The following is a 22,462-nucleotide window of genomic DNA, read 5'->3' on the forward strand; positions in this document are numbered from 1 at the left end:
TTGTATCAACATAACAGATCTATTGCATGCAGACAGAACCCCTCTATGGTTGCAGCTTCATATTGTGCAGTTTTTATATTATTATAAATTCAAAACATTTGGGCATTAATTATTATTATATTATTATTATTTGGGGATAATAGTAACATGTATGCATACAGTAAAAGTGATTAACATCCAAATAATGAGAAACAAAAAAAATGAATAAAAAGACAACAATAAAAAGGTATAATGAAATGAGTGGCCTGGGTTAAATCGTTATAGTGTTGCTAGTCATCGACAAGATATAATACTACCTACAATCCAGAAAATATTACGAAAAATGTATTTATTTCGGTTGCTTTCAGGGTAGAGCTATTTAGGGAAGACATGTGGCCAGAACAGACATTGTAATTAACAAAGTCTGGTGCTGAAATTGAGGCTTTGAAGTAAACACAGGGTGGAGGAGGCTTTTAAACGCGTCATGATGTTTTCTCGGCGCCCATTGGTTCATTCTGCCCTGGCACCCGTCCAATCACAGCGAGCAGGATGAGTCGCATGCGCCCCACCTTGTATCGGTCACGTGACGCGAGCTGGCGAAGATGGTGGAAGTTTCTGCTTCCTTGAAGTGAAACCCGTCAGAAACCCAAACAAGCCGCACACCGAGGGTAGGGACTTGACACTGCCGGTACGGTTATCCCCTCAGCCTGTTAACGGACCTGGGTAAGCGACAGAATCGCATTTAGATGCCTATCATGGGTGAAAGGTGGTATTTATACCCCGTTGCACTTTGGGGCTTCCAAGCCAGCCATGATAGCTCGAGCTAGCAGGCTAACTGTTGGCCAGACGGGGTGGCTTATTGGTTGTTTGCGTTGGTAGCCTGTTGACATTCAACACGTACCCAGCGAGTCCTCCGACCAAATCGCATGTGTACATATGACTTAATCGCAGTACACTTCTTGAACCGAATAGAACACAATTGTCCTAGCCGAGTTAGCTCGCTACCTACTCCCGAGTTGGATTAGTTTACGAAATCTTTGACAGCGTTTGGTAGCTTAGCATGCTCGAACGAGGAGATGCTACGATATTTTAACTCACATAGCATTAATTCATGCACCTGCTGCCTCGGCAAGTCATAATTAAAGTGTTAAACTGCTATGTTTGCTCCTCATGCTTCTCTCTTATATACACATTATGTATTTAAGTGTCCTTTTTAAAAACTGCTGTTAGGTGTTGCAGGCAAAATGTAATGTTTTATGGAATATGAGTATCGAGCTTCAAATCAACCACCTTCCGTGGTAGCTGCGTACTAAAGCATACAAACATAACCCATTCAGTTGGTTTAATTAGTGAATATAACATATAATTTAGTTTTTGTTTAAACAGTCAAAAGGAACATTTGTGTTTCAGTTTTTAAAGACACTTAAGGCACAGTTTCAAATCCTTTTCAAAAGTATGATTAACATAAATTATTTATTATTATACAATATTGTCACAGTAACATTCAACAGTAACATTATTTTGTATTGTACAACTAAAGTAACAATAGTGAAACCCATAAATTATTCTTGATGGCCAGCCTTTGATTATTCCATCTCAACTTTTAAATTGTTTTTAATACTTGAGATTTGAAGTTATAATTATTTACTAATACATCAAAGAGGACCATCTTCAATCATGTAATTCCAAACAATCGGATATGAGAGATAATAAGCAGTGCCTAAATCCTGAGATTGACTTCCTGTTTCCAGTTGCACGGTTCTTAAATGGCTTGTGGGCTGAAGTCTCTTTTGTATTCTTCAATAGATGTCATTGTGACAGTGAGTGATTTTGCTGTCACGCCAGGTTATTGGTTACTTGACATTGCCAGGCTTCTCTCCTGTTGTTCCCCACAGGCAGTAGTTATCTGGTGACTTAACAGGGAGGCTGGCTGCTGTTTATTGCAGTCAAAGGAATGTATCAGGAAGAGACTGCATTGTCTGCTCACATGGTGTCTCTGGAAATGTTATGAACAAGGATAATCCATATCAAGGCCTCCTATATGATATCCCGGCCTGACTGGCATCACATTTCTAGTCTTTCTGTAGTTTTTAAATCGCATCAGATTTCCATTAACACGCAAAATATGATGCAGAGTTGCCAAAAAGGTACAATAAACTACAGATTAACTTCCTTCTCTCTTTATCTCACTGTCGTCAAGGTTAATCATGATGAAAATATGTTGTAGTCTGCAGTTAGGTGTTATTAATGTACCATTTGTGACATTATAGGTAAAACTAAGTAGGGCTGACACAAGCGGAAGTGATCATGGGCTGTAATATTTAATGAAATGACCTTAGGTGGTGTACATCAGCTGCACCCATCTGAGGTCAGTGATCATAACTTGCAGGGTGTACAGGTGAATTGTACAAGATGGACAAACTAGGCCCCTTTTCTGGAAATCCAGTCAATGCAAAAACACTAGAAAATGTACAGAAGACGATCCATCATATACAGTATGTATGCTTCTGATAAACTGTGCAGCATATAACATGACACACTATGCATTTCACCAGAGACCGTTCATGCCGGCGGATTGTTATCACAGATCTGATCGTGTTGCAGCAATAGGAAGCATCAAGGTGTTTGTCTGTAGAAAACACAAGTTGAAACAGCTTTTGATAATGATAATGAGCCTGCACATGTATGAGTTTTTGCCCTGTCCATGATCGTGGCTTTGAACTAGTCTGCAACCCACTCTGCTCACCTGATTATCCCCCACTCACCCTTTCCCCAGACGTGAACAACTTTAGCAGGAATGCAATTTCGCCATATCATCTGTTGATATTAGTAGTACAGGCAAGGAAGATTGTTTGTATGAAACTGGGATAAAATTCCTCCCAACAAACGTCACACAAATCTGTCTATGCTGGTATCTTATCAATCAACCCTCATGCAGACCTGAGGAGTAGGCATGGTAATAAGGTCAGTTTGATCTCACTTTACTTTTCATTCTTAATAGAATAACCTCAAGAGTTTTGCAGGTCTGTTTTGACTGAATGAAAATTTTTAAAGTTTACTACTTAGCAGTTTCCCTCGTCTCCATAATAGTCTGGCTACTTGCGAGGCTGCAAAGTCAGCAGTTGCAATGAATTATTGACAGAGACCGAAGCAGAAGCCAGAGTGAAAGTTTATCCAGCACTCCTTACTTTCTACTGCCATGTGCACACGGACTGAGGAACATGTATTATTCAGCGACACATTTCCAGGAAAGCTTACAGGACACAACTTCTGATGTTTTACCCTCATTTCCGCTTCATTGGACACACAAGTAGTACATATGTACTGATAGGCCTCTCTTCATACCACCAACCAGGATGGCAAACATTGCAGGACGAGTGTTTACTTACAATAAAGTGAAAATGTCCTTAACTCCTTTAATACGGTTGTTGGAACTGTTTTGGCATTTGCATTACAGCTACAGTGGCTTTTGAGAAAGTGCTTAAGGGATCTAAAAATAGAAATAGTTAACATTAGGCTGTGGTGTCAGTGGTTACAGTGTTTACAGGCTTGATTAGCTCTCCTTAGATTCAGAGGTAGTAGTTGTTGCCTCTAGTAGAGCTAGAGAATAAGTAATTGATATCGAACTACAATCAAAACTTCCCTGTGTCCGAAATTTCCCTGTGTGGATCGAATAAAGGTTAATCTTATCTTATTTAGTTATAAGCCTAATCCATTTCAGTTCTTGAAAATTAGTTAGTTAGATTCTTACTTATCTATCACCATGAAAATGTTTTTGGAGTTGTAAAGCCCCAATGCAGGATGATTAACAGAATTTCGCAGACAGGAGGTATGACCTTTGTCCAAATTATAAGCAGCTTAATTTTTATGATCTCAGATCTTCATGTGTTTCTGCACATAAAGATCTGGCCGGTTTCTCTGGAACAGGGATCGAAACTTAATAAGTTGTTATTTGTGTTTTGTAACTGCGGTCGGTACGTTCCCATGAAGGCATCTTAAATGTGTTTGTGGAAAAATGTATTTAGGATAGATTCTAAAGAGTAATGATTTTGTAAATGATTTTTTTTTTTACAGGCATGCACCGATGTTGATTGCTTAATAAAAATGGGATAAAAGACAACCTCTGCTTCATTGTGTTTAAGGAATAACAAGCTTAAAGGAGGTTTTGGGAGAAAACAAAACAAAAACTGTGACTCTTTTTTGTTGAAGTGCGTCTTATTATATATTTGTGTTGTTAATGGTGTCATGTTTTGCAAGTCTTACATTATTACATTATGTTGCTTTAAGTGTGAGCCACATGACCTCACTGGTGTGCTAAAGATCTGACGCAGTAAGAATTTAAGGTTTGTCTGTGCCCTAATGATGTGTTGTCCGTTCATCAGGCATTCACCAGCCCTATGTCATGGCCAGTGGCATCTGCAGGCCGGGCACCACCAATGGTTACCCCTTGAAGGCACAGCTACAAATCACTGGTGAGTCTTGAATCATTCCAAACATAAATCCAAATGAAGTATGTTCGGTTCTCTACATCCCAAATACACTTTTCCCCCTTTGTGTATTGTGCATTTCTGTTTTAATGCAGTGTAGTCCTCATGACTGAACTAGATGAATCATTCTCTCTGAAGTTCTTGTTTTTTCTTTCTGCTTACTGTGTTTCTGTTTCTGGCAGATCACCAAATGCTGTCCATCTCACTGTCTTCCCGTTCTCTCTGTTTCAGTGCTATCAGCAAAATTGAAAGAGAACAAGAAGAACTGGTTTGGTCCCAGTCCTTATGTGGAAGTGACAGTCGACGGCCAGTCTAAGAAAACAGAGAAATGCACCAACACCCACAGCCCCAAATGGAAGCAGCCAATCACTGTGTGAGTTACGGTCATGTGATTACTAAGCCCAAGTTCATACAGTGGATGAGTTATGTGCTTTATTTAATGTCAAAGCCTTCATCCTACAATGGGAAACTGTTTTAATGTGTGAGCCCATCCCAATGAAACAGAGAATTGTGTGTGGATTCTTTGAATTATTGTTAAATGCTGTGAAATGGTCAAGACTCTCTGAGTACAAAATTACGGACACTTCACATGAATGATTCATGATAATCATGTTACACGTTGAACCACCATTTAACTATATTAACTATGCATACAGTACATGTAGAAACAATGGCTGCCTGACTTGTCCTGTATGGTTTGTGCACCTATCCTCCTGATTTAATGCTACACATCCCCTGAAAAGCATTATCATTACAAACAAACATTTCGGGTAATAATGACAGCTAGAAATATGAAGTCATGAGGGGGAGCATATTAAGGATGGCACTTTGACAAACTTAACGTCGATGCAGTATGTGCAATTTTACTTTGAATAACCTGGAAACGGTTGCTCAATAGGTTTTTTCTTCTTAGGCATACAAAAATAGACTTCCGTGATTACATAAAATGTCTCAGCCTGCCTAAGGGAGTATTCCTGATGAATGAATCACCAGGCTTTGTTTTGTTTTTGGAAAGTATTGTTCTATTGTGCAGCTCAGGTTCAAGTAGTTGTGTACACTCTAAGCTAATGTAGTTCAAGTCAAGATATCCTATATTAATGTGCTTCACAAACCACAAAATACCACACATAGGTGAGTGTGTGCCTGCAGCATTTACAGGATCTGTGTGTTCAGTGTCCTGTTTCCAAACATGCGCTGTATGTTCAGAGCACCGACAGCACTTGTTCTAGTCTACTGTATTCACACCCTATTTGTCCACTTAATTTTAGGATCTCTCTTTCTAGGATCTGCTGCTCATAGTGACATTCTTAATAATTTAAAATGTTCTCACAAGCTAAAAGTTTTTAACTGGTAACCTGTTTAAACTGTGTTTACTATGGGGTGTAATCTGACCTGGGCCCACACATGTCTTTTCCTGGGGGTACTGAGGGTGATGGCTAAACAACTGTCATAGTGATGAATATAGACACACTTTTGTCCCTGTATAGCTTATGAACTTCATTGTCTGTGCGTTGCTTTCAGTTTTGGACAAAGACTGGCCTCAGTCGCTGATGGGTTTCAAACTAACACCTGCTTGTGTCACCTGCTACAGGGACTGATACATGACAAAAACTTCTTGGCTTGAATTCACCCATCCTTGTTACTTTTGTTATTGCTCTTTTTGTACAAAGGTATCAATTTGATTGAATGCCTATAAAATTGGATTTAAAATTGTTAGCCAGTGGGAACTCTGATGTCAAGCTTTAGAGGATTGTATTGATCATTCAGAGAATAAGGTTTGGTAATATTTGTATGCTGAATTGTTAAATTTGTTCCTCCCTCATTAGACAAATTTTAATCCTGGGACACACTATGCGGCTGTCTTTGATTGGTCCTATTGAAGGTGTTGATTCACATGACGAAGGTTTTTCAGAGATGACAACTCACCCATGACGCCCTGTCCCAAAATGAATAAAATCCTCCTCAAATGTACTGCAAATTCCAACTTAATCTTTTTTTTCCTCTTTCTGTCCTCCTGTCGCATGTACCTTCACTCATGGACAGGATTGTAACTCCATTCAGCAAATTGGTGTTTCACGTATGGAGCCACCAGACATTGAAGTCAGACGTGTTGCTTGGTATGGCCACGCTGGATGTCAGTGACACGCTCAAGTCCAACGACATGAAAAGTGAGTGCAAATGAAAAGCTGATTGTAATCACATCTGTTACCCTTCTCAATGCCATTGAGTGTAGTGTTACACAGCACAACAATGGACAGGAAAAAACATGTATACTTTGTGTACTAGGGTATAGCATGTCGGTCAGAGATCACTTTCAATTTAGACAAACTGAGATACATTGAGTCTGCAGCTCAGGAAGCTGATGCAAATCATGTGTCCACGATGTATATTTAATGAATAAGTCATGGTCATTAATGCAAACATCTCCCCTGTCTCTGTCTGTGCTATAGATCCATAATACATTTTGAATAGTGGAAATATCCATATTTAATTATTAGCTTTCATGTCGTGTTTCGTGTGTGTTCATTCACACATGCGTTACAGTGATGTATCCGATTCCGTCCACCACTGCTAATGTGAAGAAAGCCTGCTATGTCACTCTGCTGCTGGTTATGTAACTCTATAGTGTGGATAGTTCCTGATCAGTTTATTCTAAGACAGGCTGTTTGTCTATGTAGCCTGTAAAGTGGTGATCTGCCAGATTACTTTTCTTTACATCTTTGGTGCTGAACTGTGCTTTAATGTTGTGTCAGTCACACACTGATAAAACTACTTTCCCCAATCCTTATCCAAGAAATCAAAATTTATAAGGCAAATTTGTTTGTTTTTTTACTTCTACCATGGCAGCCATCTGTGATAAGAACTCTTTTAATGCAGTACACAGTCCAGTGGCACTGGACAAATGAAAGGGACAGGATAGGTACATGTCCTTACCCTGAGAATGTGCCTCTCTCCAAGGCTGGGAAAGTGCCCGACCCCTGGTAGATGTAGCCCCATAGAGCCTTTAGTGAAATAGCAAGCGCTCCTTACCTGGAAATAGGGCTTTTCAGCAACATGAACAGAGTTGAAGCCCTGTAAACTTTGCTGGAATTCAGCTTTACTCTGAACTAGACTCTGAGACATGGCTATAACTTCACATATAAAGGTTGGACTGGCACATGATTTTCTACCTAATCTCCTGCGGACAGTGTAAAGTAGGTCAGTGCTTAAGTGGTTAAGATAAAGTTGAGGTAACAGATTTTTAACAATGCGGACGTTTTTTCTCTGTACACCATATGCAATTATAAAAAAGACACTTTATCAGATGGATCCAGTTCCAATCAGTTAACACTCTGATGGAGAACATATTTTAAGGCTTTTAAAGGTGTGACTCATTTGTTGTGGTTTTTTCATCTCTTCTGGCCCTGGTAGGTTTGATGGGCCTGACTGCTGTTGTATGTCTGGGAGAGAAGTTATACATTGATCCCTGTAACTTAAATTGAAATCGCTTGTGGATATCACCTTGAGTAATTTTAGTATCCGTTTCAAATGAGCTCGTCATCATTCCTGTAGTGACCCATCTTGTTTCCTTTTTGGTGTGTGTGTGCAAGAACGGGTAACTTTCCTTTAAATGTTTAATTAGAAAATATGGGGAGACGATCCTATCATAATTCAAGAACATGCTCCGTCAATCCAAGAGTAGAATTTACTTATTTTCTAGCCCTTGCACAAATTATCTCTCCTTGCACTTAAAACTTAGCTCCTTTTGCTCAAAATGTCTCTCCTTGCCCCTGGATTTTCGCTGCTTGTGCTTAAACCGTGAGTTGTCTGCACCCTAACTTTAATAATGAACACATACATCATTAGAATTATAAACAGCTGGCAAAAGGCAACCTGCCAAAAAGCAGAACCATTGAGGCTTCAGACATTTGCACTAATGGTGCAAATAAACATATTTCACTTGGCATCACTTGGCATCAAAAACAGACTGCAATAATCAAACCATTATTATAAGAATATAAGAGACTTTACCTCACTTTATAGAACAATTATTTATCCCACCCATAGGAGTGATAACAAAAGTGCAGTGTGTGTGGAAAACTAAAAGCTGAAAAAAAAAAAAAAAATCATTTCAACTTAAAGGCATAATATGTGTGTACGCACACACACACACACACACACTCTTCCTCAGGCAACTTGGTTTGAAATGAAAACTTATTACTATTTACTGTCTTCAGTATTTACCTTTCCTTACAGAACTAGTTTGACTGTAATGAAAGGGATTGTTCATCTTGTCACTGATTGGCTAAATCAATCTTGTATGATCATGGTCTCATTTAGTCTGTGAGGTGGTGCAGACCTTAGAGCTGTGCACAGACAGAGAGCAGTCAGATGTTGTGGGAGACCTGTCGGTGTGTCTGGACGGCATGACGGTTGACCCTGAGACCTTCGCCACAGCCGAGGCCAATCACAGTGAGTCTTGAACTTGCAATCAAATATTTAAAGAATATGTTGTTGCAAACAAATATTTTACTGCATATTACTATTTTCAATATGTCAAAATAGCTCCAGGTCTGTTTGCAACATTGAATGATGGTGGTCGGTCTATTGAAAGGCAGCAAATGTTTTTGATAAATCATGCACTACTTGTTAATAAAACTAAATGATCATTTCTAGCCCCAATGTATTCATATTTCAGCTAATGTTGAATTTTGTTTCCTTCAGGTACTTCAAATGGAGAATCACAGTCGCAGCCTAATGGGGAACATGCCAGAAGGTGATCCAAACATTGATTTGGCTTCTGTCATTACACATTTGCAGTTTTTCTTTTTTTTTTGTTGCTTTACCCAATCTCCTACCATCTCTCGGTTCCTCCCAACAGACAGAGTAGAGACAGCTCTCCAGCTGTGGATGGTGTAGATTACAGATCTTCTCCTGGTGGTCGGAGGGCAGTGAATGGCACTGGGTCCCCTTCGGTGTCCTCGGCAACCTCAAAGCCCCTCCGACCACCCCGGCCCTCCAGGCCTCCTCCCCCAACCCCACGCAGACCTTCGTCTTCACCAGGTCAGAGACATATTTGAGATCCCTCTCTGGTCTATTGTGAGAAACGTTTCAGCTAAGATTAGACTAGACTTCTTGAAAGCATATGTCAAAAGCTCTTCTCCCAGATTTGATTTTGTGCTCTGCCATAAATTAATGAATGTCAGATATTACTTTGAGCCAAAAGTAATATATTTTGCCTGTCGTTTCTGTAACCTTTTGCAGCGGCCTCCATCAATAGTTTGGCAACAGCTGACGGCAGTGATGGTCACTCAGGCTCTGACACACCGGTGCGGACAGGAGCCCTGGGACCCCCTGGACCCCCTGGACCCCCTGGGGCTTCTGCAGCCTCTGGAGCCCCTGGAGCCTCTGGAGCAGCTCTAGACTGCAGCCCTTCAACAGGCCCAGACAGGAATTCCACATCAGCCCCTGCCTCTGGAACAGCTGCAACCAGACAGCCAACCAGCAGTGTCACCCCCAGAGTCCCTGCTGCCAACAGCGGGCCGATGCCCCCAGGGTAAGCTCACTTTTCAATTAAGGTTACTTGCTTTATGTACAGTATATTGTGTCTCTCATGTTGTATAGCAGTGACACTGCTTTACCAAATTTTAAGATGATCTGAGGCAGGCAAATATACTTGTTTGTGATACAAGTTATTCTTGTTTTTGTACTGGGGTTTCCTGTCAATATTTCACATAATTTCCAAACATTTTCTTTTGTCACTTAACCTGCTTCTTCCAAGCCTTTGCCTTGCCTGCTAAGCGACCGTGCTGTGGTTAGAGGTTAGATAATGTTTAGCAAATGGAAGCCAAGCGCAGTACATGTTCTTTACTACAATTTTAGCATCCATGCAACTTCAACAGACAACAAATTTGAGGGGGGCTTTCCAGACCACTTTCTTGGGGTTTCCTGATTTATTTTGTTTGGGGGTTTTTTGTTGAAATGTATTGTTGCCTTCATTATGTCTAGATGGGAACAGAGGGTGGACCAGAATGGCAGGATGTATTTTGTCGACCACGTGGAGAAAAGAACAACATGGGAACGCCCCGAACCACTGCCCCCTGGGTAAAATGTTTTTTTCCAGCTTTATATTTTTCCTTCCGATTTCTATGCTTGTAATCTCTTTGTAGATGATATCAGCCGTACACAATAGGCTTAATACTTCTTGGATGGCTTAGTTGCCGTTAATTTTCAATAAACTTTTTATCCAACTTGGTCCAGGCATTCTACATGTAAAGTTGAGTGGCAATTGAGGTACAATTGTCGAAGGTGATGCAAAAACAGATTTTTTTTTGCTTTTTACATTCCTATATAGAAATTACATTCAGCTTAATGTATCAGGCAGTGCATAACTCCTTCTCGTTTCTCTTTCCCTCATAAGTCTTTCTCACCAAACATTATGTAGCAGTGAAGTGTAAACTCTGCAGGCTGTTTCCTTAGAACCAAATCGCTAAACCCTCTCCTTCATTTTGTCGATGGCCATAATTTGTCATTCTTAATTGGTTGGACCCTTCATTGACCACATTGGTGTTTCACTTTACAGCAGTCTTTTTTGTTCTCCATAGTTGGTCTCCATTTGAGCTGGTGTCTACCTAAGCAACACACCTCTCTTCCCAGCGAACACTTTACATATTCAAACCACTGTGTTGATACATTCATGCGTTATGATTGTAAGGCCATTTTACATTTACATTTAGTCATTTGGCTTATAAGTGATGTACATATGACATTTGAATACATCACAAGGAAAAATCTAGTCCAGAGAGAACAACAAGAGTAAGTGCCTAGAAGTTCCAGTCGAACAACAAAGTCTACAGGCTGTCAATAGGCGGGGTCTTGAGGCAGGCATAGAAAGAGGTTTTTTTGGTCGTTTTTTCAGCAGGTAGACATTAGGTGAGAAGGTGTTTACAAAAGAGTTGGGTTTTTAACCCTTTTAAAGACAGAGAGGGACTAACGGTCTTTGTCTCTCTCCCAATCTCTGTCTTCTCTCTCTCTTTAGCTGGGAACGTCGGGTCGATCCAATGGGGCGGGTCTACTTTGTTGACCACATGACGCGCACAACCACGTGGCAGCGCCCCACTGTGGAGACTGTTCGTAACTACGAGCAGTGGCAGCACCAGCGGAGTCAGCTTCAAGGTGCCATGCAACAGTTCAACCAGAGGTTCATATTTGGGGTAAGAGCTTCTCTTTGCAATACTATATTATAGTTTTGTTAGTATGTGGTGGTAACGCATTATTACAATAAAGGGATTATTATCGCTAAACTGGGAGTCACTGACTACAAGTAAGTAGTAAGTACTTTGAATGTGTTGACTTTTACCCTATAGCTTGAGATGAGCCACGTGTATCTGTATCTTAATCTGTTAAGCATTCTGTAAGTGTCCTTTTAGAAAACAAATTACAATTAACAAGATTAGTGTTTGGTCTTGTTTGTAAACAAACTTAAGCATCAAGTTCACTATCACTCTAAGCTTTCTCTTTCTAATATTACCTGTTAAAATGAAGTAAGCCTGTAGATTTGTTTGTTCTTCATTGTGCCCATGACATTTAATGACATTTTCTCCCGTGTAGCTGCAAGACCAGGTTTCAGCCACACAGAATAAGGAGTTTGATCCTCTGGGTCCTCTGCCACATGGATGGGGTAAGATCTTTAAAAATGTGCACTGATGTGTCTCCTGCACTTTAGTCTTGGTGGATAGAAACACTTCTCAGACTAGCTGAGGCAACTGAACACAGCACTTTGTTTTATGTACTTAATACTCTACTCTATGATATGCTTGGTGTATTATCAAGCTGTGGCGTTGTGTATAACTTAGATAAATATCTTCAATTGTGTTCCAGCAACTATGTTACTCAGAGTGGTAGTTGAATTTCCTTTGATGAGCTCCCTCACTTGGCTATAGTGATTAAAATTAAATTAAAAAGAACATCCATGGAACCAGTGCAGTAGTTGAAAACTGAGATGAAATTTTTATTTTCAACCAATGTCTTTCTTTCCACATTTTTTCTAACTGTGTAACTGTGTAACTGTAACAAATGTTTGCCCATGAGGCATTCAGTAATCGGAGTGGTGTTGCAATGGTGGGGAAAAAAAAGGGGAACCAGGCGATGATTTCAGGACAATTGGGCAATGTTATTAAAAATTATAAATTATTCATTGAGTCAATTACAACATACAATTAACGAGCGACTTCCCCGAAGAAGGAGAGAGAGAGTTTTTATCAAAGATTTCTCTGTCTTTTCAGAAAAGAGAACAGACAGCACTGGCAGAGTTTACTTTGTACATCACCCTACACGGGCAACACAATGGGAGGACCCACGTACACAGGGGTGAGTGTGTGTTTGTGTGTGCATGCGTGAATATGTTCTTCTGAGATAGTTTTTTTGTTTTCTGTACAGATTTCTTGTAACATGCTTGTTTTTCTGCTGCTGAAAAATCACTTGTTAATGTTGTCATTTTCTTAGGTTGTTAAATGAGAAGCCGCTTCCAGAGGGCTGGGAGATGAGGTTCACTGTAGACGGTATTCCTTACTTTGTCGATCACAACAGGAGAACAACCACTTACATCGACCCTCGCACTGGAAAATCGTCCCTGTAAGTGCCTTGTCATTTGGTGTTTGTTACTTATAAATGGGCAAACCTGGAGGGCATCAGTGGAAAATCTTCTGGCGATCTAAAACATGAGCATTTTTTCATTCAGGTGGATCTTGGTCGGTTTCGGTAAATTGTTAATACTATCCGTCTCTGGAATCTCTGTTATGATGTGTCATCTTGATATGACTTCTTAAATGTTGACGTTCATTATCATTACTTGAGTATAATGCAAAACTCAGGCGTAGGTTGAAACTGCATCACTCTGCTCTACTTGTGGAAAAACCAGTTCAATAGAGATGAGAATGTTACGCTACGAGCTGTCACTAACTAAGTAGCCTTAAAACATTCACAGCCAGGTAAATAGACCAACACTTTTTTGCATTGGGTACATGAAAATGTAGTCGACAGTATTTTTAGGACTTAATTTCTCTCTTTTTCCTCCCTCTGTCTCTCCATCCTCCTATCTCACAGTGAAAATGGACCTCAGATAACCTATGTTCGAGACTTCAAAGCCAAAGTACAGTACTTCAGATTCTGGTGCCAGGTAGGTGTCATATTACAAAAGAACTCGGCTTCAGCTTGCATTTTCTCTTACAATTTTCTCTTACTTACAAAGTTCTTTTATCATTGAAACTTAATCCAATTAACTAACTCAATTTCCAAGTGTTCATGTAATACTTTTTCATGGAACAGAAAGTCCTCTAGTTGTATTTAGTTGAAGATCTTGTTTGTCTTGTTTTCTACACACCGATCAACAAAATGTTCTGCATGATATTTATAAGAAGTCTCTTTTATGTTTAAGGACATTCCTGTACGAATGATCTAGCGGGTATCTCAGCTGAAACACGCCACTGCTAAACTTCTCTGGTATTTTTCTTTCTTTCAAGCAACTGTCAATGCCTCAACATATCAAGATCAACGTAACCAGAAAAACACTGTTTGAGGATTCCTTCCAGCAGGTAGATCAACAATTTAGTGATTCTTCTGGCAAGACGCGTGTCGTCTCCCAATCTTTCACCTTGTTTCCTGCTTGAACTCGCATCATGTCACATTTTGTTTTTGTTTTTTCAGCGTTAATACTTTTAAATTAAAATCAAAAGTATATGCTGCCTAAAGCCCTTTTAGTATCTGACATTAATTTTGAATGCTTTCAATTTAAGGACTTACATTTTTAAGGGGTTATATTTTCCCCCATGCAGTGCAATGTTTGGTTTGTGCTCAGCGTTCTTGGAACATTACATTACATTACGATCATTTGGCTGACGCTTTTATCCAAAGCGACTTACATTACATTTACCACCCTTCGGAGAGGGGGGAGCAATTGAGGGTTCGGTGCCCTGCTCAGGGGCACCTCGGCAGGGGCTCGAACCGGCAACCCTCCGGTTCCCAAGCGGAAGCTCTACCCGCTGAGCCACTGCCTCTGCCTTGGAACGTATTAAATCAGAAGAAAGCAATGTTTCACTATCTTAAACTTTTTAAATATGGTGTTTGAAACACAATGTCACAATGTCTTCCACATAGGCGTACTCGGTTTTGGTGTAATTATTTTCTGTGAACTCTGCAATGTTATGTAACTGCGATTTTCCTACTAATCTCTGCATCCGTTATCCCCATTTTAGATAATGAGCTTCAATGCCCAGGATCTACGCAGGAGACTGTGGATAATCTTCCCTGGGGAAGAAGGTCTCGATTATGGAGGTGTCGCTAGGCAAGTTGAATGATGTGTACGGTTCCAGATGACAGACTAAAGCATCTAGAGGGATGGAACCTTGTTTTGAAATATGAGTATAACGTCGATTGTTATTGATTTTGTTGTTTTTGATTTTTCTACTCAATGATTAGCTGTATATTCACACGATAATATGATTATTGTGTTAATATATGATTATATTAATAACAATAGAAGAGTGGACTCCCATCCACACAAATATGAAAAAAAGTTTCAGGATCTAAAAAGAATTCCTCTGTATTAGAATTCTGTAAGTATAACTGTACTGAGACTTGTACTTATTCCACCATTGACAACTACTCTGTGGCAAGCGTAATGCCCATTATTATTTAATGCAGTGCTGGCCTGTTATTTCCTCCTGTGGTGCAGCCTTGTGAAGTTGTTTCCTCATTTCTGCGGTCTCTTCTCCTCTAGGGAGTGGTTCTTCCTTTTATCACATGAGGTTTTGAATCCCATGTACTGCCTGTTTGAATACGCTGGTAAGGACAACTACTGTCTCCAGATCAACCCTGCCTCCTACATCAACCCTGACCACCTTAAGTATTTCAAGTTCATTGGACGCTTCATTGCCATGGTTAGTGATTTTATCTTGCATTGCCTTTACTGTATCTTAATATAGAAAGTGTGTGGTAACTGCATAGCATGTTTGAGGTTTTGCTTGTGAGTGAGTGAGTGTGGCTGGTGCTCTGTGTACAGTTATACTTCCTATTCCCTTCCATACTTTCTGCTACTCAAGCACAGAATATACAGACTTTTCTGGAATGTAGAAGGTACGGCACAGGGTGATGATATTGTCATGATATTGCTCCACAGGCCCTTTTCCATGGCAAGTTCATCGACACAGGCTTCTCACTGCCATTCTACAAACGCATCCTGAACAAGCCATTGGCCCTCAAAGACTTGGAATCAATAGACCCTGAGTTCTACAACTCCCTCATGTGGATAAAGTGAGTATGCACAAGGGGTAGTGTGAGGTAGACAAAAGAACACAGCATTAAATGACATAGCGTAGCTTTACTTGAGGAAACATTGAAGAAAACTGCTTATTTTCATTGTGGTCCTTCATGTCATAACAGATGTCCTTAACATGATAAAATATTATCTATCGTCATAACTTTAACATCTCAAGTTACTAATAGCACACTGTCATTCAGGACTTAAATAAATTGATGGAAGTATCAGATGTTTCAAACATCAGGTATAGAATGTACCTGAATGTATGACATATCCTCATGGGCATATATACATTACAGTTAGTAAAAAGTCAGTCAGTGACATAATTGTCCTTGTACCTATTGTGTCCTGCTTCTCCATGTTGCTCTGCAGGGATAATGACATCGAAGAGTGCGGACTGGAGATGTTCTTCTCAGTCGATAAGGAAATTCTGGGGGAAATCACAACCGTTGAGTTGAAACCTGACGGAGGTGACATCCAAGTCACAGAGGAGAACAAGGAGGAGTACATCAGGTAGATTTCATTAGATGGGATTCAGTCAAATTGAAACTAAATGTAGCCGCTGTTTGGGATGTTTTTATGGCTGTATCCAAGCCTGGCCCGTTCAGAGCGCTTGTTTGGAAACCTGGATTATTTCCACCCCTAGATAGATTTGTTTCTGTGGCTATTGTTTGCAAGTTTTGGTCTGCTGTTAAGTGTTGCCATACGAACACAAATCGATCCAAGGGCCAAGTAGACATTTTAACATATTATTTCCTGAACAAAGCAAATGAACTACAGGTCTGGATACACCCTTAGGGTCTAAGCAACACTGTATCTGTGATGGTTTGTCTCTGTCTCCCCATACAGGCTGGTAGCAGAGTGGAGGCTGTCCAGAGGGGTGGAGGAGCAAACACAGGCTTTCTTTGAAGGCTTTAATGAGGTTCTCCCTCAGCAGTACTTGCAGTATTTTGATGCCAAAGAGCTGGAGGTACTGAGGAAACTATATTTGAGTCATTATTCAGCAATGTGAATATCGCACACTAAGCTTGTCTCTCCTGTTTCAGGTGATGCTGTGTGGTATGCAGGAAATTGACCTGACCGACTGGCAGAGAAACACAATCTACAGACACTATGCACGCAGCAGCAAACAGATTATCTGGTTCTGGCAGGTCAGTGGGCATTCATAAGTGGACACTTAAATTTTTTTCTGCTTGTGTGTGTGTCAGCGCTTTGATAGGCTTGCACTGTAACTTCCCTCTTGCCCACTAAATGCTGATATTGAACAAATTTGTGATGCCACCAATGTTTTCCACACTGCTCTTCCCTTGCAGCTCATTAAGGAGATGGACAATGAGAAGAGGATGAGGCTCCTGCAGTTCGTCACCGGCACCTGTCGACTACCTGTCGGAGGCTTCACTGACCTCATGGGTAATATTACATCCATATAAAATTCTAGTTAAAGTGGCTTGAAATGTGTGCTGACTAATAGTATATGAGTCTGCACAGAGCTCTGTGATGTTAGTTATTAAAAGTTTCTTTGACAATGCCTTAACTCCAAAGCTTATGTGTTGTCATCAACTGAAGCCATTTTCATGCTTGACACAGTCACACCATGGCAAAACATACAGTAGATCTGAACTATAGATATAAATTTTGAACATTTTTTTACTCATCACTTTTACTCATTATTGCCAGAATTAAACTACCATCGCTACAAAACCTCTGGTCTGAGGAATAATGTAGTTCAGATGTCTGAGTCTGGAGTCTGCTGATGTACAGTGTTGTGCTTTTTTCCAAACAAGCTTTCATCATAGAACTATTGGAACTGGCCAATGTGTACATGTGCTGTCAGAATGGGTGGTATGTTGATTCAGCCATGAACACTGACCAATGCTTCATTTTGAAGGGAGCAATGGACCTCAGAAGTTTTGCATTGAGAAAGTGGGAAAAGAGAACTGGCTTCCCAGAAGCCACACATGGTGAGTATCTACAAACTAGGTCCTCAATGAGAAACACCCACCCACGGCTAAGATTATTGTATTATTATCATTATTCCCACTGGTCATGTTTGCAAAGATTCACTGTAGGAAGCTGTAACATGTCCTCCATTTGTTTGGTTTTTGACTCTCTGTTTGATGTGGATGTGGACATGAATTTCAAGACAAGTGTGATTTCTTTTACAGCTTCAACAGATTGGACTTGCCTCCATACAAGAGCTACGAGCAGCTGAAGGAGAAACTGATGTTTGCCATTGAGGAGACGGAAGGGTTTGGACAGGAGTGAGAGTTCAGAGAGAAGGGAAGGAGGAGGGAGTCTGAAGGAAATCAACATCACCAGTGTTCAAATCAGGAAGCCTTTTCACAATTGGCTTGTGTTTGTGTGCTCATGCATGCATACACCTATATTGTGTGTGTGTGTATATATCTGGGTGTGTGTGCAAGACCAGAGCCTGCATGTTGTTCAGGAGCTGATGTTTTGGATCCAGAGTTCACTCTGCACATCTCGCTCAAACTGAACATGGCAGGCATCTCACAGCTTGATAGGTATGTAATTCTTTTTTAAACCAAAACGCAGAAAGCTGCTTGAGTCTCAGAAAGTTCACCAACCAAATCATGCATGGTAACGTTAACAGTCGCCCTCTATTACATCTGTTTAACAGCACTGCAGCTTTTCCTTGTGTGTGCGTGCGTGTGCGCGTGCGTGCGTGCGTGCGTGCGTGTGTGTGTGCGTGCGTGTGTGTGTGTGTGTGTGTGTGCGAGAGTGTTCTCCAATGGTTTTTTTAAAAGAAAATCCTGGCTTTTGTCCACCCAGAGGTACACCACTGATCATATAATGGGTAACGCGGAGCACTGGAGGTTAGAGTCACAGGTTCCATCCACACACAGAGATTACTTTTCAATGGCCACACTTACACCTTGCTTGAATATGCGATGCATCATCTGAACAACATAAGAGGCATGTTGAGTGCAACGCAAGCTGCTAGATGACACATGGATATGTTCTGGCTCGCTTTTTGATCAGATCTCGGTTGCTCCTTGTCACAAATGGATACCTGCAGCTGGAATGTGGACAGTGGTAGTAATAGGAAAATGAGGAAGGATTGTTGGGCTTTAATAGTCTAATCAGCCATTCTCTGAGATCCTGTCATATTGCAGGTAGCGTCCGGACAACAAGTACGCATATTAATGCAAGGTGATGATGTAAGTCCCAACAGTAGATGTCATTGTCAAGATAACATTAATATAAGGGCACTGAGATCGCGTTTTAATACAATGTGCAAAAGGGGTGAAAGTGGCCTTAGTATGGATTCGGTACTCACTTTATGGCACAAAGCATATTAGCATCGAGTAATTGTAAAATTATATGGGGTTGATTGATGATTGAGAGGGTGCAGTTGTGTCAGAACAGAGTATAATGTCACGTTACGTCACTGTCATTTCCCATCTTCAACGTCCTTAAAGCTCTCGCCCATTCGGCTGCCTCTGTCCCCATTATCTAAATGACTTTAAGAAGTCAACAATACCCGAGGAGAGCCTCAAATGTCTGCACTTTGGAGATAACACAGAAATGCACATGGGGAAACATCCTATACAGTACATAAAGATGGAGGGATTTGTGTTCTTGGCGCCATAGTATTTGATCTGTGAATCTCAATGATTGTGAGGTACTTTGTCACCTTCATTATTTATAGCGATTGAATAATTGATATAGATGGAACTTAAATTGACCCTAGTTTTATAGGGCCTGAGGTTTTACACTGTGACACAGGATAGGACTTGATTTTAGGATTTTCTGGGAGATTGTGTTTTTAATCCTTAAATGCACCTTCACTTTCCTACTTGGAATGATTTTGCGTGCATAGATGTGACGTAAGAAGGAGCCTGGAGAGAAAGTATATTGAAATGTTGCTCAGTGTATTCAGTAAACCAAAAAAAAAACCAACCTCACTTTGTCGCACATGAAACTTCAATATCTGAAATATTTTGTGAAGCTCAAACAAATGCCATGTAGCTCCACATACAATATGTAGCGTCGTCTGAGGGCAGGTGCGACAATATGCTTAATATTTTAGATTCATGAAAACCCCCATTTTTAAGTGGATTCTTATAAATGCTCACAGCAACCAACAAAATGGAGATAAACCAAAACAAGTGCTGTGGGTTATTGAAGTAGTCAGAATTTATTTAACTTTATTTTTAGTTTTGGCGTTGATCATTGGATCTAGTTTTTAGTTTGACAAAGCACACTAGGACTGTGTAAGGGATCTTAACATCTAGTCCTGTAGAGAGAGCACTTCTGAATTTGGGGAGTCCACCCTTGGGTGTTTTTAAGTCTAGGATTGGTTTCCACATGCATGGGGAGTCAGTTTTCATCTCTTGGTTTTCATCTTTCAAATAATTTTACTCTCTAGACATTACGTGTTACATGCTCGAATGAATCTAATTAAAAAAAACGAACTATATCAACTCTGGCCCTGCTCAACCTTTGCTATGCTTCTGTGAAGTGAATGAGATTGAAGAGTTTGTTGGGTTCTTTTTGGGGAAACTAAGCTATAGACTTAAGCAGGTATAATAACGACAACTACTACTGAGGCAGAATCAGTCAATAATAAATGTGTAATGAATGTATGCAGATGAACAGGATAGTTAGATTATTCCTCCAGGTGCAGAGTGTTTTCTTGTTCTAGGTGAATCCCATTCAAATCCCTGGGAAAATGATGGATAAACAAATATATAAATACGATAAATTATGTTGCACTACAGATGTAATTTCAGCTCTCCTTTGGTTTCCAGAATCATCCTTGTACAACTAAACCTCTGTCACTCACCTGTATATGAAAGCAAGATGTAAATGGTGTCAATAACAAATTAATTTTCTTTTGTAAAAGAGGTTTTAATAAGAGGTTTATGCTAACAATATATTTTATTTTCTTTGATTTCTGGTGTACATGAAATATGTGTAAAATAGAAATGGTCACCTTAATAAATTAAATTGAAAGATTGAAGTGTCTTTGGATGTGACTTGGGTGAAAGTTATATTATGAAGTGAAACAAATGACAAAAACTATTTTAAGGGCTCCAAACATTCCATAGCTTTAATTTCAAACTGACCCCAAGGTTCCAAACTTTCTGCAAGCGGTGGAATTGCTCACTAGGTTGTCTTCTCGTCCTCTCAGGAGCTGTAATTCCGGCGTTCCACCAATCGGCGATGTTATTTAACTGTTGTGTTTTACTTAATAGATAGAAATTCTCTGAGTGTCTTTAAACTGCTTCAAGTATAATGACACTGCATTGAGCCTATGTCGTACAGATGGCATGAGTTGTTTATTTGTTAACTTTCTTCCTGCAGACAAAGGACTGAGACAAGCTGCTGAATGTTGAAGTATGAATTGAAGTAGAGGTTCACGTAGATGATTGGTGGTAAAAAAATAATTTTGATAGATTTCATCCATAGTGAAAACCCCAGTTTGATATAAAACAATTTGATATAGTTATACTGTTATTATAAAACAGTTCATTATGAAATTATACTCAATATGACAAACACAATTTGCAAATTGATTGGTATTGGGTTGACATTTCTTTTAAGTAATACATGGTTCAGTTAATATGGTCTTAAAAATGGAATCAAGTTGAGAGCACAATCGTTAAATGGAAATATTATAAATGGCTTAATTCACAAAACAACCACCCTTTGTGTTATGTCATACTAGATGACAGTCAGGTTTAGAGCCAGTTCTAATGAAGTGTTGCATTACTAATCTGTTTCAAAAGCATATTTGATGTTTCCAGGGCAATAAAGGAATCTTACTTTTCCAAAATCTAAGCGAAAAGACAAAAGAATATCAGCCAAACCAAGTCCGGGATTGTCGTGGAAAAAACTTGGCAGATGGGCCGATCGATCTTCAGGTAAGTAATAACTTAAAATAGTCAATCAGTTTAAAGTTTGCTTAAAGTTGATAAGTCACTTCAAAAAGGGAGTAAAAAAAAAACATGGATATATTCTGGACTGTGTGTGACCCGAGCCTGTGGGCGTATATCTCACACACACACACTACCATCCCTGTGGGCCTTGTAATGCATACAGCTGCTGCCTCTCACATCCCACAGGCTTGTACATTCTCCTAACATGAGCCCTTATTGCTTAATCTGATCTTGACCAGGAAAAACATACCACAGGATTATCTGTCCACCACAATATTGACAAAAACGAGTTTAACAAGTACAAATGTTCCACATGATGCAGCAATGGAGGACAGACGCACACATTCATCAGTCTCATGTCTGTCATTTTCTTTTCAATGAATCACAGGTTTTATCCATCTTTGAATGATGGGCACACAATTCTCTCTTCAAACAGGCTAAAAAATATCAAATAAATATAAAAGTGCCTCTTTTTGTGAGAAATGGTTTTACCCACAAAGTTATATTGTCCTTTATTCACCATAATGCCCAGAAGAACCAGTTTCTCGTGCTGCTACACAGCTATGGGAATTTGTGGAATTCCTCCTAATCAACCCAGCATGAGAGCATTTATGAGTGGCCCAGAGGAACCAAACTGGATGGGAGGAATTTATTTCTCACTCATCCCCCGAAGGATATGGTCTACCACATTCTCAGTCATCTTGAGGTTGGGTGCTTGAGCGTCACCCTACAACTTCACATCCCAAAACCACAACTGACTTTCAGTTCATGCAACCTTTGGTTCCATTTTCCCA

General features: G+C 40.0%; 1 protein-coding gene across 2 annotated transcripts; it reads left to right on the forward strand.

Annotated features, from left to right (window-relative positions):
- The first annotated feature begins 562 nt into the window (after positions 1 to 562).
- Positions 563 to 20,745, forward strand: LOC143007807 (E3 ubiquitin-protein ligase Itchy-like). 2 transcript variants are annotated; one of them, XM_076159274.1, is made up of 24 exons: positions 563 to 702; positions 4,362 to 4,451; positions 4,698 to 4,839; positions 6,510 to 6,634; positions 8,787 to 8,918; positions 9,171 to 9,222; positions 9,328 to 9,509; positions 9,711 to 10,002; positions 10,455 to 10,550; positions 11,485 to 11,659; positions 12,057 to 12,126; positions 12,731 to 12,815; positions 12,951 to 13,079; positions 13,551 to 13,623; positions 13,967 to 14,038; positions 14,699 to 14,791; positions 15,227 to 15,382; positions 15,622 to 15,755; positions 16,135 to 16,275; positions 16,612 to 16,732; positions 16,809 to 16,913; positions 17,076 to 17,172; positions 17,651 to 17,723; positions 17,928 to 20,745. In XM_076159274.1, exons 2-24 carry the CDS (start codon positions 4,382 to 4,384, stop codon positions 18,025 to 18,027), a joined length of 2,715 nt encoding a protein of 904 aa, XP_076015389.1. In that variant the 5' UTR covers positions 563 to 702; positions 4,362 to 4,381; the 3' UTR covers positions 18,028 to 20,745. The 2 variants fall into 2 exon arrangements, with proteins under 2 accessions (XP_076015389.1, XP_076015390.1); XM_076159275.1 differs by having other exon boundaries at positions 563 to 647.
- The last annotated feature ends 1,717 nt before the right edge of the window (positions 20,746 to 22,462 follow it).

This window comes from Genypterus blacodes, unplaced genomic scaffold (assembly GCF_046128005.1).
Source record: "Genypterus blacodes isolate CSIRO-AG114 ecotype Tasmania unplaced genomic scaffold, CSIRO-AGI_Gbla_v1 ptg000094l_1, whole genome shotgun sequence".
NCBI lineage: Eukaryota > Metazoa > Chordata > Actinopteri > Ophidiiformes > Ophidiidae > Genypterus > Genypterus blacodes.

Excerpts from the sequence above, each read along its gene's own strand:
- LOC143007807 (XM_076159274.1), top strand. The coding sequence starts at position 4,382 with ATGGCCAGTGGCATCTGCAGGCCGGGCACCACCAATGGTTACCCCTTG. Across the intron at positions 15,383-15,621 it reads TTGGACGCTTCATTGCCATG|GCCCTTTTCCATGGCAAGTT; the intron begins GTTAGTGATTTT and ends ATTGCTCCACAG. Across the intron at positions 16,733-16,808 it reads TTGATGCCAAAGAGCTGGAG|GTGATGCTGTGTGGTATGCA; the intron begins GTACTGAGGAAA and ends CTCCTGTTTCAG.